This window comes from Lepisma saccharinum, chromosome 20 (genome assembly GCF_977018435.1).
Source record: "Lepisma saccharinum chromosome 20, izLepSacc3.1, whole genome shotgun sequence".
Classification (NCBI taxonomy): domain Eukaryota; kingdom Metazoa; phylum Arthropoda; class Insecta; order Zygentoma; family Lepismatidae; genus Lepisma; species Lepisma saccharinum.
The window spans coordinates 66,295,908-66,315,234 of record NC_139248.1 but is presented as its reverse complement, the minus strand read 5'-3'; the positions used below and the strand labels follow the sequence as shown (position 1 = coordinate 66,315,234).

Here is a 19,327-nt window from a genome sequence, read left to right as displayed (position 1 = left end):
CCGGTCCTGCAGTGGAACCCAATAGAACCCATTAAAATTTATAGGTTCTTGGACCTTGAACAACCCTGGCCATTAGTACGTATTATTCTAAGTCGTTGCTTCGCAATCTGAGACTTCTGAAACACACCTAATCTGAGCAGTTCATTTTCGATTGATTGATATGGTTTATTTTAATTCGCTTTTCTGCCTCTTTTGGCTAATCGCAAAAGATGAGGATGAGCGATGATATGATGATTTTGATGAAGGGACACTCATGGTCAGGCTGGGATTCGAACCTGGGACCTCTGGCATTGTGGCACAGTGTGCTAACCACTCCGCCACAGAGTTCGGCCAGTTCATTTTAGAGTCAAATATACGCTATATAAAGAACCGCGTAGTGAGAACTTTGATTATTATGCCATATTTACTTTTATGAAATAACGAAGCAAAAGTGTAAATTCAACAACGATCTTGCAAGAAAATATCCAGCTTTTAAAGGATGGAAGAAACAAATATGACGTAAAGTGTAAGGTGACTGTCACTTTCCCCTGCTGTTGAAAGATTGCAAAAATGTTTGTGGCATTAAAATCATGTTTCCTGACACAATCTAAACTACCTAAAATTTAAATTTGGTTTTTGGAAATAGGTTAAAGTGAAGTTTACTTGTAACATTTGCATTCTAATATCCATGAATTGGAAAAAATAGTAAAATTCTGTGCTTCAAACTATAGATATTCTTAGTTATGATTGTCATGTTAAACAATAGATTAGGAGATTGCTTTCGTTGCTTAAAAGTAGGAGGAATTTATTGAAAAAATCATCAGAATTATCTGTGAGTAAAGTGTTTGTAGTTTTTATTTTATATTGATTTAATTATGAGTAATGGCAAAATGTGTTGCCATTTTTTTGCGGTGTCCTCCTTTTTATGACTTTGTCCTCCTTTTTCACGATGTTCTGTCCTCTTTTTTGAATGTGTGTGTATGGTCACCCTATATGTAATGAGAAAATCAAGTTCTTCACACAATACTGGTGCAAAAATAAATCAAAACTACGCATTTTACATAATTTCAAGGTTAATTATACTGCTAAAGTGTCCTGTAACATTTTTACACACTCCATGAAAGACAAATATGCCAGAAATATATCGACCAGTATAGCCAGCCTCCGTGGTGCAGTGTATAGCACAACATGCTACAATGCCAGTGGTCCCAGGTTCAAATCCTAGCCTGGACTAGGGTGTTATTTGTGAGTATCCCTTCATCGTATCATCTCTCATCCTCGGCTTCGCGATTAGCCAAGAGTGGCAGAAAAGCAAAGTAAAATAAACAAAATCAATCAAAATTGACGAGTATCAATAAATGCATTTAAACTGATACTTTCCGATACCAATATATCGGCAGCAGTAACAGCTCGGTCCTAGTTTGTTCCCTTCCTTAATTGATGTACAGTCACGGACACTTCTGCGTTTTAATAATCCAGTTGAATGTCATTGTCGTTGTTACAACTGGAAGACTGTAATGGATTTTCAGGGTAAGTACTTAACGGGAATTATGAGTGTATTCTGCATGAATTTCTCTCCGAAGACATGAAAAAATTGCAACTTTTATTAATCCAAATCCAATTGAATTTATACATATTTATAAATGCCCTGAAGCAAGTTTTTCATAGTTATTTTTATGGAGGAAGGAAAAGAAAGCTGCATGAAGAAATTCTCTCAATTCATTTACTTTGTTAGTATCCATTGCATACTTTGTTAGTAACCATTGCAGAAAACACTATCAGACATACAGCAGAATTATTGCAAGATAAGATATTTTGAACTTGATGGTAAATTTGAGTTTGAAATTAACAATTTTTCGTAGATTAGTATATCCCGTAACATTCGTGACTTGTGTTTGTGTTTCCAGCCAGAGGCAGAAAACGGCAAAGGATGATGGTGATGATTGTGTAAGTATTTCGAGTTTGAGTATGTGACATGGCAAATCTGAACTCCACACCTTAAAATAAATATTATATACAAGCATACATATATACAAACACCCGATTGTTTGAATTAAGGGATCGTAGATAGGCTATGTGAAGCCTGATATTCGAAGTTATTTGGCTGCGAGAGGTGTATCGTAAGAGGGGGGTATAGCTTTGAAGAGCAACGTCTACACTTAACCAAGCAAGGGGGCTAGCCCTGTGAAATAAGAACTACACCCACGATTAACTTTAAACACTACAATTGACTGGTCTGGCAATGGTGTGACAGAATGAAAGACAAGGATAGAGGAACGTTCGTTACCTGTAGATCTCGAAGTGACGATCGACTCGCTGGTTCGTTGATGAAACTCTGATGAACTCTCCTGAAATAAAACTCCTTTCCGATAGCGTACTACTCCTCGCTGTAACTCCTTTTGTAACGTTCGGTAACAACTATTCACGCCATAACTTTCTTATTTCAACAACTTATATAATTCCGAGGCACCGACTGTGCACGCGATAGATTTCAGATACCGACTGTTTGAAGAAATATTCTCCCGAGCTATTTAAACGAAATTCCAACTTCGGCCGTTGAGAGAACGCGTCTCTCAATAATGGTGCTTTCAGCGTAAAGCTGTGTTTTGTAATATTCACAATTTCTATCTTTCACTCGCGAATATTACACGTACGATATCGTACGGATACAGATCTCATTTGTTAAATAAGCTCTCAAACCCAATAGACGGCAGCTCCTCGGTATTCAGATCTTGTCGCCATCAAGCGGTGATAATATAAACTACTTTCTTCCCCTCCCCCCTTTTTTTTCTCCGATGATTCCGATCGAGGTAACCGCCAGTTCGTTACCAGACTACCAAGCAGCAACACAGGAAAACCTTCGCCTAGAGTGCCTGTTCCTCTGAGTACCTGCTAGGATCACGTAGACGGAAGACCTTTACTTACCAGCCACGTTTCCGGACTCAAGTGGAAATTCTCGCCTGCAGCAATGGGTACCCGAACATACGAGAGATAAAGGTTTTGGTAGGAGACATCAAGGGAACATAATTAAGGTAAACTGGACACTACTATCTTAAAAATCCTGTAGTTTGCTTGCTTCAGAACTTTACGTACGAACTCGCATTTGACGTCCCATTTTTAACTTTGTGCTGATAAGCGAGTGCCATGGGTTGAAAACATGAACAGCTACCAAGCTTGATTGTCCCTTCCCCTTCCAAAAGGGAATTGACTTAAACGAGGGCTGCATGAAGTGTCGGGCATCCGAATGTTTTCTCACGTAGAATAATGACTGTAATATGGGATACTCAAACGCGTCCCCGTTTGACTAAACTAGTGATCAAATGACAAAAAGGTTCTCTGCATGTATAGAGTGTTACTTATGGATCGTCAGGGAGTTTATCCAGAATCATTCCGCTTTATTTAATGTCCCTTTGATTCGAACGTTGTAACCCATGCATTACCAACCCGAATTAAAACAAATCTAAGTACCAATATAGTAGCATCAACGCCCATGCGTAAGAAAGCTTATCATTACGAAAACAATAATTGTAAATTTGTTAAAACTGTAGTTTCTCAAGCAAAATAGCGTGGCTTGCTATTTTTGCTCTTGCTCTGAATTTTGAGTGATATGATGGAGTGACGTAATTGTTAAAGTTAAATCCATAAGGGTTCTCTATATATATATATATATTTATTGTTGAGAAAATAAACCAAACAGAAATTGTTATAGACATAAAAAAAAAGGTGTTTTTTTGTGTTATTGATCAATTAAAACTTTCCCTGTTTGATTAGCCCCCCTTTTGGAAGTATTGGGTTAGACTGTTGCAAAGGTAAAGCTAATGTTTCCTCCTGATAATAATTGTTCCGAAACGTAAGAGTTTCTTTTTGGTGTACGCCATTGTTTACCTTGGTAAGTGTGCCGTTTTGGGAGGTTACATATATATATATATATATATATATATATATATATATCCTTTTGACGACCTTGGCGCCTTAGAATAAGCGTCTAGTTAAATACGATTGTGGTCTACGAATAAAGTTACTAATATATATATACATATATTTTCTATTGTGTAAGAACAAGAACGGAATCTTTAGGATTGCGCCTGTTCTCTTGGATTCCAGTAAGTAATAGAACCTGACGCGACCTTTCTGTTGATTGATTAGTGTTTGTGAAACAATCATATAACAGGAACGTCGCGTTGGCTTGTGTTTTGTATCTCTTGTTTAGGTGCAGGTGCTGACAAGGGTAAACCTAACCACGCACTTCCTTTATAATATTATTAAACTAATTCGGGTCAGTTAGCACCACCCTACACAAGCGTTACAGTTTGCAGTATCTTTCCTGCGATTCCGGAACTATACGTATCAGCGGATTTTTACATACGCTGAAGATCGCAGGTGGCATTTGCTTGAAAGAAGCTCTTTCCAGCTTCTTTCATACTTGGGCCCTTTTTATGAAATAATTAGACTATCGGACTATGGCGCTCGGGGTCCTGGATTCGAGTCATGCCTTCGGCATGATACGATGCGTGGGTTGTCATACCCAGTCATACCTTAATTTTATCATGGTCATAGAGTGGCCACCCTGATTTTGAGTGGAATACTTACACTAACATTAAGCAATATTTTGAACTTCTTATTTGTTGGTAATGTTTTGAAGCATTGGTATCAGTATCAGTGGCAGAGTGTCTAACATTCTAGAAAACCTGGAATTCCTGGAAAAGTCAGAAAATTTCCTTTTATCTGGAAGTGTCAGGGAAATTTACTGTTTTTCTGGAAAAATCAACATTTTTGTAGTAGTACACTAAAAGTAGGTTTTTGAACCAAAAAAAAGGACAAGTAGGACATTTTAAATTTTGTTGTGGACAAAATGTACTTAAGTTTGTTGAGTATTATCAGTAGTTACAATGGAAATACTCCAGAAAAAGAGGTCATGTTTCGAACTATTTTCAAGTAGAGATCTACTATGGTACGTGATTATTGGCATTTATCACTTTCTTGTTGCAATTTTTGGGTTGTGTTTGGTTGATATTGGGAGTCTGTGGTGGTGCAGCGATTAGGTTACAAAATAGGGGGGGGACAAAGACAGTATATTTCGTTTTGTACATAAGGTTTAACATAGTGCGGGGGCAAAAGTGGCATAAAATGTGGGGCAAGTGCCCCCCTCGCCCTCCCTAATCACCGCCACTGTTGGGAATACAGTGAAACTTCGATTTTACGTTTTTCATGGGACCAAGCTAAAAAAACTTAAAATACAGGAAAATGTATAATCTAGGAAAATTTCTTAACATTTTACTGTTGGGACCATCAAAATTAAATGTACTCTATCTACCAAAAAGTAATTGGGCACGTGTAGAAAATGGTTGTCTGGTGGTGCGAACCCTGTTAGAACCTCGTGGAGACACCTCTTGCTGCTATAACAGCAGTCACTCTGTCAGGCATGCTCTCGACTAGTTTGTGGAGGAGGTCCATTGGAATGTGTCGCCATTCCTCTTGCAAGATCTCACTCAGTTGGACAATGGAATTTGGCCGCATCTCCCGAGACCTCACCCGCCAGTCCAATGCCTCCCAAAGGTGTTCTATGGGATTGAGATGAGGACTCTGTGCAAGCCAGACCAATCGGTGAACATTGTTGTCGGCATACCACTACACAGTAGCCTCCGAAACATGCCACCTAACATTGTCATCCTGGAAGTAACAGGGGCCCATTCCGTAAAAACGCCACAAGGTTGGGAGCATTTCATTGTCTAGTATTGTTCAGTATGCCTCTTAGTTCATTGTGCCACGAACAACCACCAGTGGTCCCACTAAATTATTCAAATTAGATACTAAATTAATCACCATCATAGGTGCCCAATTACTTTTTGGTAGATAGTGTATAATGCGGGAAAATGTAAAATTGGGGTTCCACTCTAATACATATGAGTCATTCCATGCCAAATCAACACAGATATGTCCAATTTCCAACCTGACTATCTCCGGTTTTCATGAGATTTGGGGAGTTGAAACTATGCATGGAATAGTAACTATGAAAATTTTTAATTTCGTAACTATGAAAATTTTTAATTTCGTTTGTCTTGTGATTGTTAAATTATTCAAGGTCAAAGTTCGCATAAATTGCCTTTTTGAGCCCGCTTAGCTCAACACTCATTGACGCCTCTCACACTCACATAGAACATTTATCAATGTAGTAGGTGCAACATCATTGCAAGCAGCAACTATGCCTTCTCTCAGATGGTCAATATCATGGACTTTTAGTGCATGCACCATTCTCTTCAAATGTTTCTGAAGGTAAAAGTTCTCCTAAGATGTTAGATCTGAGGAATGTGCAGGCAGGCCCGTAGCTAGAATTGATCTCCAGGGGGTATTCACGGGTTCTCAGGACAGGCTTAGTTAACCAAGTCCATTTTTCGAAAGTTTAACAGTGTTAAATTAAGGTAAATTATGTATGGGGGACAGGGTTCATTAAGTTACATACAGTTTAGAAATACCACACAAATACTACATTTTTTTCTATATCTTTTAAAATATCGCTTCAAGTGTTAATTAATTGGCTGCTACTGAATTTACACACTCCATACTCAGTTTTGATGATACAGATATTTATATCACACAAGAAAACATGGACAATATTCAATCGTACTGCCTATCTATCCCCCGGCCGAAGCAATGAAACTCACCTTCGTTCCCAAAACTTGGGAGCTGTTGACCTTTGATGCAGATGCACAGGGAATTTAAATAATGACGTCAAAGTCACAAATTTCTGTATAAATGGGAAGTCTCAACAGGGGCAATGAAGTACAGATAAAGAAGCTCCTCTGTGAAGGAACTTTCTGAAGTCTAGAGAAGAGAATCTCTTAAATACTTGCTGCTACTTAGACTTCTTATAAATAAGATGTTCATGTTCCCTGAATTTATCCTTCACCAAAGTTGTGAGCAAAATAATATCTGCTGTCTACATTTTCATCTTCACTGCAATCAAATTATACAGTACAAAATAGTTCTATCTTCACTTAACAAATCCAAGACCGCCATATTGAATTCCATTAAGGTTCCGTTGTTGAATATGGACCAACCATTCTCGTTCTCCATACACTATACCACATCATTAGCTTACCAGCAACAACCATTCGATTGGGATCTGTCTACTGTAGATTATCAAATCACAGGTATTGCATATTATTTTTATTACCTTTACTGTGAAAAAATTAGCCTCGTCACTGAAGAATTTTTCATTTCAAAGGAAGTGTCACGTAATTGTTTGAGATACTTTTCCCAATATTCTTCACTATTCAACTATTTGGTGAATGTCTCTGATTAAAATCACATGCAGTGGTGCGTATACTTCTTTCTCTCCCGAGATGTCAGTGTGATATCGATGAGTTCCTAACACGTTAGGAGCATTCTAATGCTTGTCTTTAACACCTCGAAAAGGAGAAAATGGTTACAAGCATGCAGTAATAACTTCTTGCTGGCTAAAGATACGTTGGAAAAACCTTCGTCACTTCATTTCTCGTGAAATTCTAGCCTGATTTGATATATCACATCACCCCCTTCCCTTTGAAATTTTTGTGTTGAATTCAATATGGTGGTCAACAATATGCCGGACCTGCGCTAGGCACACACAGCTAGGGATCTCCCTGTGCCTAACCTATTTCTTTCATGACCAATTAATTATACCCAGGATAACTCCTTTACATTTTGTAGGGGGTGTTAAGGGACATTTGACTTGTCATAGTTCATGTAATGAATATTAGTTTGTATCTTCTGATCCCATTGCAGTTCCAGGATAATTTTTGATATGTTTTAGAGTATGGAATGAGGGACCAAATATTTTTTTTCACGATTTTGATGATGACATGTTTTTAGATATTCAAAGTCAAAGGTCAAGGTCATGTGAGAAAATTATATTTTTATCCAAAGATATGCTTGTTATGTATCACTGGAAAGCTTGTTGAATTCCCTTTACAATAAGCTTTATTTGAGCTTTCTATTCAAAATAGGGGCGGAGTTACAGCACATTTAGTACAGCTAAGCAGGCTCAAAAAGGGCAATTTGTGCAAACTTTGACCTTGAATAATTTAACAATCACAAGACAAAGAAACTAAAAATTTTCATAGTTACTAAGTTCCATGCATACTTTCAACTCCCCAAATTTCATGAAAATCGGAGATGGTCAGTTTGTGGGCTGTGTTGATTTCATATGGAATGACTCATATGTTACTAAATTTTACTCTAAATATGTTTTATTTATACTGTAGTTGTTATGATTTTTTTATATAAAAAGAATTCTTTGTTTATCATTAGTCTATACGTGGGAAATAATATGTAATAACTCAACCCTGATGCCCCTATCCAACAGTCAATTTTTGTTCAGTTTTCAGTCTTATTATTAATTTAAACATGTGAAGTGAATATTCTAAAACTTTGTTAAATGAGCTTCCAAGACTGGTGTTAGCTAAAATGTAGTGACCTTCTTGCACACATATTTAAGTGCATGAATTGCCCTGGTGACTTGGTCTGGAAAATTCAGGTAATTTTGTTTTTTCAAATTTGTCGACACCCTGAGTGGGAGACATTAAAAGTACTTACATCGGTTCGTAATGTTGCCATTCCATCTCAGCCCCGGTGTTACCTAATTATTGTATGATGGAAACAATCCATTCCTCTTTGCAGCTGAAGCATGTGCCAGTCCACAGAAACGCAAGAATACACTCAAGGAACGCATGGAAAAACAGAAGAAGTTGGAAGAAATGTATTTTGCAAACCCGCTGAAGGATGCATTTGCTGATAGCCCTGGCAACAAAAAGTTATTTGGAAGTGCTAAGCCTCTCGATGTAAGAATGTATTTTTTCTTCTTAGTAGGGTTTCTTTCTTGTACAAGGTGCATTCAATAAATAACTGTAAAAGTAGTATAAAAAATCTAAAATACAACCGTGATTGTTATATGTTTGTTAGTTTGTGAAGGCATCTATCTGTAAGCTATTCATAGCTGGGGCTGGCACGGTTGCCTCACGCACAGGATGCTGGGAAACAGTTACACAAGATGGCGGCACCCTTACAGGAGTGCTCCAAGCTGGAGCAGCAAAGTATCGTGATATTTTTGTTGAGTGAAGGCGTGACACCGATAGAAATTCACCACCGCATGACAGTTCAGTACGGTGACAACTGTATGAGTCGATCACAAGTGTACGAGGAGGCTGAGAAGCTCAAACAGGCCATAACCAGTGTTGAAGATTCTCCACGTCCAAGTTGCTCTGTCACTGCAGTCACGGAAAGCAACATTGCTCAAGTGGATGACTTGATACGGGAGAACCGGCGTATTACTGTCAATGAAATTTCTTCTCAGATAAAAATAAGTGTAGAAAATCAGCCCACCATATCAGTTATGACATACTGAGGCTCAGGAAAGTGTGTGGAAGGTGTGTTCCGAAATGTTTGACACCGAAAATGAAGGAGAGACGTGTTGATGTGTGCAGGGAGCTCTTGCGTCGTTATGAAGCTGACGGTGAGGCATTTCATCATTGTATTGTCACTGGAGATGAAAGTAGAGTTCATTTCTATGAACCAGAACGTAAGAGGACATCAATGGAATGGTGACATCTTTCGTCTCCCAGACCGAAGAAGGTGCGTGCTCAACGGAATGCCGGAAAGGTCATGTTAACTTTGTTTTGGGACCACAAGGGGCCAATTCTTGAACATTACATGTCTAGAGATCATAATGTAAACAGTACCACCTACTCCAACCTTTTGCGCGAAGAACTCAAACCTGTCATTCTGCAGAGACGACGTGGTCTGGTGTCCACTGATGTGCTTTTGCTCCATGACAGTGCGAGACCACACATTGCCTACCTTCGAGGACCTAAAGTTTGAGTGCTTACCCCACCCTCCATATTTGCCCGATCTCGCACCTTCTGATTTCCACACCTTGGGCCCACTGAAAGATGCACTAAGTGGATTGAGGTTCCAGAATGACTACTTCCAAAAGTAAATAAGATTAAAGATAATGATGAAATATTTTATATTATTTAATATATACATTATTAAACACACAAGAACAAATATATTATAAACAATTTTTTAACCCACTGTTATAATTAATATATAAATAAGGTACCTGAAAAAGGATTACCATAATAGAGTAAATATATACATGAAACCTAACATGTTCTCATTACTCTATAGTTGAAAGAATTAAACTTTCCCCAATGGTATCAAACCCAATAGTGCATCATACACCTGCATGAGTGGTTACGTCCAAAATATTTTTTTTGCAGCGCTGGCATAGGTGCATTGAACTATGCTGAAACATAGTACTGTAGTTCTAATAAATATTTGTTACAACATGTTTCCGTTTATATATTGAATGAGCCTTGTACTATTTGTCGTGAATATCGTGTATGCTTTACATTTAGTGGTAATGTTGTTGCATTGTAACCAAATAGTTCCATATTTGATACCTGGTGGAGGCAGATGGTGGTTTGGATCCCACTTTAAACTTCAGATCCAGTCTCTATAAGGGCCTCCTCAATGGTGAACTGGTATACTGTCAAGGGTTTTTGGGTCCAATAACCTGTGGTGGATATTCAGTCACGGATACTTCTGGGTTGTAACAATTAAAACCATTAAACATACAATTAAAAATGACAGTAAAATTAAAAAGTTAATTACACACATGGGTGTAGATGATTTTTTATTCACTTATGAAAAAGATTATTACTTCCATCCATATGTAGAAGTGTGGAATAAGATCACACTTTCAATAAAAATGAAAACTACAGGAGAGAAAATATTGCAAAAATGAAATTTTAGATTTGGAAATATTTTCATATACGTGGGAGAGTCCAAAAGATAGTTGCACTTACCGTAACATCTTGTCCGAAAGAGATATTTTGATGAATGTGGTTTGCAACACTGCTCATAGTTTCCTTGAAAAGGTGGAGTAACAGTTGCACCATGGCTGTCAGGAATCGGACATTATCAGTGGTGAAAATGTCATGTCAGTTGGAAGTGCCGTCCAAACTGGAAGTGTGCACAGTGACTGGCTTTCTGTGGGCAAGAAGGTGTAACTCTAGATTCATCGCCAATTGCATGAAGTGTACGGTGATTAAGCAATTTGGTCAACATCTGGGCGAATAAATAACACCACCAGCAGCCAAATCTAGTCAAAGCAAACGCAAAGTAAAGGGTGCGGCACGTAAAACCAGCCCGCTCTAATGATATCTTATGGAGGGACGGGCTGGTTTTAAGTGCCGCACCCTGTATATAGTACATACGCCTTCGCACTGCAAAAACATGCAATTACGGGGGTGAATAAATATCAAGGTGTAAATTATGGTCTTGTAAAGTAAATCTCTAAATACAGATTCTTTTTCTAAGGCAAATCTATTGCGGTCACTTGGATTAAGGAGGTGAGTGGATAATTCTAGTTCTTCATAGAGCATTTGTAATTTCATATTAAATTATTAGAATATGAGTATATTGTTTTTGGCAAAAGTTTCAAACCATCCATAATTTTTTTGTAACTGTTATTTCACTTTCATGTAATGTGTTTTCCGTTTTTGCAGCTTCTAGATGAAATTGATGACAGTGATGATGATTTTGACATAAACCAACTTCGAACACCAAATGCCAAGGTTCTTAATCAAACGAAGCAAACTCCTATAATTAACTATTATGATGGCCTTGGATTAGCTGTCGGTCGAAGTACAGCCAAAAGCCCGAAAGCCGAAGAAGATCCCAAACAGAAGAGGTTCGTACAGTGCATCGAATTGTTACTTTCATCATCAGTTGTAAAATTGAAAGATGCCAATGTAATGCCGCTTTTTGCTTACCACGACGGTGAGGATGAATGATGATACGAAGGCAGGTTGATAAATTCATGGCCCCCCTCCCCCCTATAACACATGGATATGCCCAACAATGATTGGTGGTTTTATTCAACATGAACATTCCACATCTCTGCTGCAATGCTTGTAGACCATGCAAATAAAAGTCCAAAGATTGCTCGGCAAACCAAGCCTTAGTGCGATTAATGTTGGCATCTGCGCCATCAACATGCGTACCCTTCAAAACCATTTCCAATTTGGGATAGAGATAATAGTCCGATGGTGCCAAGTCGGGGATTATGGGGAATGCCGCTTCACCTCGAACCACAACTACTCCAGTTTGTCCATTGTTTGACGTGCCTTGCAGACAGATGCATTGTCCTGCAGAAAGATGACCCCTTTCACCAGCTTTCCGCATTGCTTTTCCTTGAGTGCCGTCTTCAGTTTGTCCGGCAGACAAATATGGCATTGATGGTTGTGCTACATTGGAGCTAATCCGCCAGCAGGATGGCCGCAAAATCCCAGAAGACCATGCCCCGACTTTTGAACATCCTCCAGCCCAAAGTGCCCACGTTTGAAATTCCATGCCCATTTCTTCACAGTGATGGTGCATTGTCCTTCAATGTCATGGTCAGATCATTGTGGATCTCCTTCGGCGAGAGCCCCTTCAGGAAGAGGTACTCGATGAAGGTACGCTGTTCAAATTATGTCTGGAATCTGGGCTGACACCCTCAATTTGGAGCCTGAAAAAGAAATGTTCTAGTTATTTTATCCGGACATGATTTTGCATGGCATATATTGTGAGCATTTAATGGATGGTGCTAATTTGTGTACTGCTTTACTCGAACCTACATAGGCTTCGAATTTTTCAGCCTGCCCTCGTATGATGAAGTGATACTCAAAGAACACCCATGATAATGCTGGGATTCAAACACAGGACCTCTGGCATCATAGTGTGTGCTATAAAGGATAGGAGTGAAGTTATTGGAATTTGCCAGGAACGTTTGAAGAAGAATTCAGGTTGTTGATATACACAGTGTTCGTAAATTATTGGTTGCTTTTGTAAGACCAATAATGAACAAAAGATACACGATATTAGCACCAGTTGAAGTTTAACACAGACCTTAAATGCATTCAATGTGTTCCCTACGTGTGGCATGGCAGATGTCCAGGCACGCCCGTTCTCGCCAAACCTTCCCAAGCATGATTTGTGTGATGTTTTCAATGGCGATATTGATGTGCCTTCGCAGTTCCAGCAGTGTCTGTGGAAGTGGAGGGGTGTAAACATTGAGTTTGATAAAATCATGTATTTCTGTTCATTATTGGTGAAGATATAGTCTTACACAAGCGACCAATAATTTTTGAACACCCTGTAGATTTAGAGTTGAACTGATGCCAACAATATCGGAAGTTATCGTTTGGAATTTAGTTACTAATACTAGGTGATAAGTTTTTGCAGTTGAGTAATTTTCGATGTCTGTAAAGGTGCCATATAATAATAATAATAATAATAATAATATCGTCTTTATTGAGAGGGCGTGTTTCGGCCTCGCGGGCCGTTCTTACAACAAACCCTTTAAAAAAACATATTACAATTGACACTTTCCACTTCTTGAAAATCTTTGTTGCAGTAGAAAGAATAAAAAGACAAAAAAATACAAAAAAAAGAAATTAAAAAAACATTCCTACTTATAATGTAAAGAATTAATGTACTGAAGGTACAGAGTTAAATACCACAATTAAAATACAATTATTACAGCTAAAACTACAACCAATACCTCATTCCCATTCATTACAGAAAAGACAAAGCCAGGCACTATTGTTTGGACAGCAGATGTTTCTTTAGATTGATTTTGTATGTTGCAGGGTTAAGCTTCCCTGAGGTCAGTGGTGGGGGGAGGTCATTCCATTCTTTTATTGCGGTGACTATGAAAGAATTCCCATAGAATGTTGTTCTGTGTACAGGAATCGTGAAGTGTGTTTTTTGACGAAGGTTAATTTGTTTTCCTCTCTTCCTGTACGGAGCAATTTGATCATATAAATATCTTGGTTTCTTATTGTTCAGGATCCACATGGTACTCATGGAGTGTAATCATCTTGAAAATTATGCAAAACCCAAAATTTTCTCCATCGTTGTAATCAAAAGGATCCTGGGTTTAATATCCAGTGAAGACACATTGCACAGTGGTTCAGATCCCATTTAAACTGTAGGTCCAGTCCCGATTAGCCTATCTGTGCATAAAGTGGACTTAAACAACAATTCATATTTTTTTCAACCTCCAGGTTTGAATTTGCAGAACTTCGGGGAACGAAGTGCCACTCACTGCCCTTCCTGAAAAGAGAGTTTTGTTCCAAAATATTTTTGGATTTCTTTATGAAATTTTTTCAACTATATAAAGGTTTTTCCGAGGGCTAAGCCGATACCGATGCCTGGAAGCTGTAACTATTAAAAGTTGTTCAAAATATTGATTAATACCAGTGGGTGAGTATTCCATTCCAATTATAAACATCAGTTTGTCCAAGTCTCATTTTAAAATATTTAAAATTATGTCAGAATAATTTGAATATTCACTTAACCACAGCTGCTAATTCTTAGAAGTAAAAATTCAGTTTTTGCTTACGTGTGGCTTGTAAGGTTCTTTCTAGAATCAACGTTTTGTGTCTGACGCTAAATTCTTATTCAGGTGCTCCAATAAAATCACATTAAAAAGGAAAGCAAGTTAAAACCGGAAAGAAAAGAGATAAAAGTAACTTGATTAAAATACAAACTGCTTTGTACCATCAGCTGTCTTGCGTTAACAATGCATGTCACTGCCCACCACCTGCAGCACTGACTTTGCACTGCACACACATATGCGTTTCTTACTGCTGGTAACTCCTCTCTTCTTATTACATCATCGGGTAATGTGAACAGGAAGAAACCCATACGTGTGTGCAGAGCAAAGCCAGTTCTGTAGGTGGTGGGCATTAATGTGCATTGTTGTTAACGCGAGACGGCTGATGATATGAAGCACTTTGTTTTTTTGAATCAAGTGACTTTTATCCTTCTTTCACCACTTTTAACTTGCGTACCTTTTTAATGTGATTTTATTGGAGCTCCCTGAAGAACGATTTGGCGATGGAACCTAAACGTTGGTTTCTAGAAAGAATCATAAATTACAATTTCTTCACATAATATTGGTGCAGAATCATTGGGAACTTCAAATTTTGCATAACTTCCTGGATAATTAAACTCTGCGATAGTGTTGCGCAACATTTCTTCAGAAACAGCAAATGATCAAATGCTGCGAATCATCAAAATGCCAGAAAAGTATTGGCTTGTATCAGTAAATGAAATACAACAGATACTTTCCAATACAAATGCATTGGTATCGGCTGAGCCCTAGATATTCCCCTTTTAGGGCCGGTTTTCAATGTGAGATTAAAGTTTGGGTTTGGAAAATAACTAGAGGTTACTGCAATTTTGGGTTTTTCATCACCGGTCAACTGCTCAACTGGAGGTTAAGTGGCACTGAACTTGATCCGTGCTTCATCTGGTGGTCAGCGAGATGACTGGTAGTTTCCGAACAAACATGGCTGCCTCATCGGAAGATAGATCTCCACCAGACAGTTTCTCAGACACATTGAACGAGAAATAATTCAATAAAAAGCTACATTGGTGTAAAAATGAACTTGTTGCACTTGGCAAAGTTCAAATGAAGTGCGCAGTAACAGGCAAAACTAAACAAATGGTCGCCAAACTTTGATTTGTGTACACGTACTGGAGACATCTCTGACGTATGACGAGGGAAAGGAAGGAAATTGGGAGGTGGCAAGTTGGTGTAGTGGATAAGGGTGATTGCTTCGAGCGTGTGTTCCATTTTGTGTCGTGAGTTCGAGTCCTGCTGCTGACTTTTTTGTCATCGTTCATTTGCCACGATTTTGACATTGATTATATATTTTATTTTGCGCAATTCTAAAATATTAATTAAAAATTGTTGTTATATCGTCGGGTAAAGAGAGCTACGGTGTAAAAGTTGCCTATAAAGTATGAATGTTCAATAAAAATATTTAATTTCTCTGTGATGTTACTTTTTCCCGGGAAAAAAACATGTACAAAGCAGGGTATCAACTTCTAGTCAAAATATACGTGCAAAATCTCAACATATTTTCCTAATTACATGGGCTAGATAGTAATTATTTCCATCTGATGTCTCTTTCATCCTGTATGAAAGAATACTTTATTTGTACTACATTTTACTATTTTGTGTTTTGTGAAGTCCATCTGGTTTACGGCAAAAGCCAAACGTGTAGTGATTGTTTTCACATATGTATTTATTTGTAGCAATGCAATACGAGCAACTTAGGTTCTGTATTTGCAATGTAAACAATGAATTTCAACAACCGCAAGTGCCCTATTGTAGTTCTACCTTTTCACACCAGGCGAAATTTGATTTGAATTTAGAAATCTAGATGGCAGTGGGATCAAATTCCTCGCATCAGCATTACCAGCATACAGTTGTTCCGTGCTCAACCTAAGGTCAGCGAACCTCTGGTTATTCGCATTGAAAAACCCAGTGTTGGATTAAGAGTGGAGGTGAACTCCCAACTGGTGGTTGGCTGACCAAAATGTTGACCAGACATTGAAAAACCGGCCCTTAATAGTCTATTCTTGAAAACATCAAGGCAAATCCTGACTCTGAATACTTTTTAATCTGCAGTGAGCTAAAAAAATGTCACTAACCTTTTTTTTTTTTTTTTGACAGGTACATAATGCACGAAATTCACAGGAAGTTAACTCAAAAAGGGAAGCGTGTGGTAAAGAACAAACCAAAGTTTCCTGAAACTGTTGGTTCAAGTGAAACAGAAAAGCTAAACAGAAGTATAGTGACGAAAGTTAACAAAGTGTACACGGCCCTTTCCCAGAGACAGAAGCTCTCGGATAGCATGGCGCAATTACTGGAACGCACAGCAGTGGAAGATCCTCATTCGAGTGATGATGAATTTGATGACTATTTTCCACAACAGTGAATAATGTAAAATATGTAGATATGGGTGTGTATGTGTTGCACTGTTCATTCCTTGACATTTTTTTTCCTTCACATTTCTAAGGGGCGAAATGTCTTGAACTCATAAAAATAATCACTATGCGTATCTGCTGAGCTGAGCCATGAAAGATTGGCTGTGAGAATCAAGTACAGTGATTGGGAAGAGAAAGAAGGCTGCAACAATATCAGCTGAGAAGAAAGGAAAAGAAAGTGTGAAAAAGAGTTTATTGATGGCAGTGAAATGGATGAAAGTATGAACAGAATGCCAAAATTTCTCATAGAATGCAGTCTATACTCTGCAAATAGTTCTTCCCATCCCACCTTCATTTTATAATTTTCATTGTCAATAAGATTCTTGTTCCACGTGACTTTCTTTCAGTTCTTGGTATTTTTTGAGTGTTTTGTTAAGTGAGACATGTAGTAGGGATGGATTGATACAAAATGTTTGCCCTCTACCGATAAAGTACTGCGCAGATGTTCCATGAAGAACCTCATGTTAAGCTTGTTAATTAATCCTTCATTGGTCGCCGTATTTGGAAAAGTAGCATGATCGATTCTCTGTATCTGTGAGAAATTGTTTTACTAACACAGTCTTGATTACTTTTTAATTTTGACTGTATTTTATTTTAGTACTGCATATTCTTAATTCTTAAACAAAGGAACAGCACTGCATATGTTATCTATTGTCACCTCATGAACATTTATTTATATGTCACAGCTGTTCATCGTACCTCCAAATCATCATCTTTATACTTTCCATTATCACAATCGCTGACAGGTCCTTCATCACTGCTGCAGAGTCTGGAACGAATGAGTTCAGAGTTTTTTTTTTTCCAGTCCTACAAGCAGGCTATGTTTTGCTCTGCATCTCACAGATACAAACAGCCTACTAAGCCCAGATGCAAAATAGCACCAGGCAGAGACTGTGCTCATATGTATTCAGACAAAGAGAGGAGTAACCGAGAAGCTTATAACCGCACACATAATGACTTCCGAGAAAATAAACTATTTAGTTGTATGTATCTCAGAGGCACAGTAGGACGGATGGAGGGTTAATGTACAGGGTGAGTCATAAGTATGGCTACATGTTTGAAGTAAATGCAGGGTGTTACTGTGCAATGTGGAGAAAAATAGTGAATGGTACTTAAAACTTGAAACTTAATTTTTCCATTTCAGATAACAGTCACGTGCCCGAGCTTAAGACATTAGCCAAGATGGCGCTGATATTTTACCAGTATCATGATCATTCTGGTATAGAATTGCCCACACTGGAACTGGAACTCGCTGCTGCACGTTTAGCGCCATCTTGGCTAATGACGTAAGCTCGGACACGTGACTTATCTGAAATGATAAAATGAAGTTTCAGGTTTTAAGTACCATTCACTATTTCCCCCCTACATTGTACAAATAACACACTGCATTTATTGTAGGTAATACTTATACTGCGTGTACTGCACCCATCATTAACACAACATTTACTTCAAATGTGAAGCCACCTTTATGACTCACCCCATATGTAAGCAGGTGATAGCTTTAGAAAATAAATTTTACACATATATTCATAGTAAGGCAGAAATTTACGCCAAGTTATGATAGATACAGGATCATTAATTTTACCAATAAACTGATGTGACTATATTGGCTGATGCTGCCAGTGCAAATTAATCTGTCCAATCCTTACAGTATATATGTACGTGTGGATGTGGGTGTGTAAATCACATTGCTGCAGGTGTTACTCTCATCACTTTTGCCATATGTCTTGCTGTCTGCAGTTCATTCCCTTTGCTCAAGGTCTTGTAAATCGCACACAGGGAACCTTTCTACATTGTACACTCTTCACCCAAAAATATCAAATCTTTGTGCGTATTGAGAAGATGAAAGCTTTTTTTTTTCCAAATTCAAAATGACACATACTCAAGATATCCTATTTATATTTTTTAAAATTGTTTTAGTGTATTGTATACTTGACTGAGAAAATTGTGCAATTTTGTAGATGACAGAGTCTTTTGTTTTGCTTCTGAATTGGAGTTCTTGTGCTGTAATATCATGAGAATCACAGATGTGCTAATTTTAAGGGGAAATGTATTTGCAATTTGAACTTTGCAACATTGTACATTCAGTTTAAAGTAACGAATATAAATGGTGCTGTGATGGTAAGTTAGCTAACCAGTATTTAGTATTATATTGAAAGAAAATAAGTTACCCTGAGAAATATGTGATGGTAGATAGTTGTATGTCACTGTATCATACAATCACAATATTGCAGATTTTTCTGTGCGTTTCCTTAAGTGAAATCTTACTTGCTGTTATGTTTAAATGGCCTTATTAGCCAAAAAGTTGTAGAAATATCAAAAAACCAAGCCTTGACATATAATGAACTATTCGTTCTTGAAATACGTAAATTGTCTGTACTGTGAGCCTATTGTGAATGTTTAAATTATGTTATATTGTGAGAGAAATATTTAAGTTTTTATAGACCAAGTTTTTAAATCTTTTTTGGGTTTTGTATGG

At 37.9% G+C, this 19,327-nt stretch overlaps 1 protein-coding gene across 1 annotated transcript in view; it reads left to right on the top strand.

Annotated features, from left to right (window-relative positions):
• The window catches only part of LOC146003499 (uncharacterized), a 38,872-nt gene extending 20,686 nt beyond the window's left edge, over positions 1-18,186 (top strand). The window contains exons 5-7 of the mRNA XM_083141788.1: positions 8,638-8,798; positions 11,529-11,713; positions 16,535-18,186. Coding sequence (XP_082997914.1) covers positions 8,638-8,798; positions 11,529-11,713; positions 16,535-16,799 — 611 coding nt within the window. The 3' untranslated portion in view covers positions 16,800-18,186. The remainder of the gene's footprint in view (positions 1-8,637; positions 8,799-11,528; positions 11,714-16,534) is intronic.
• The last annotated feature ends 1,141 nt before the right edge of the window (positions 18,187-19,327 follow it).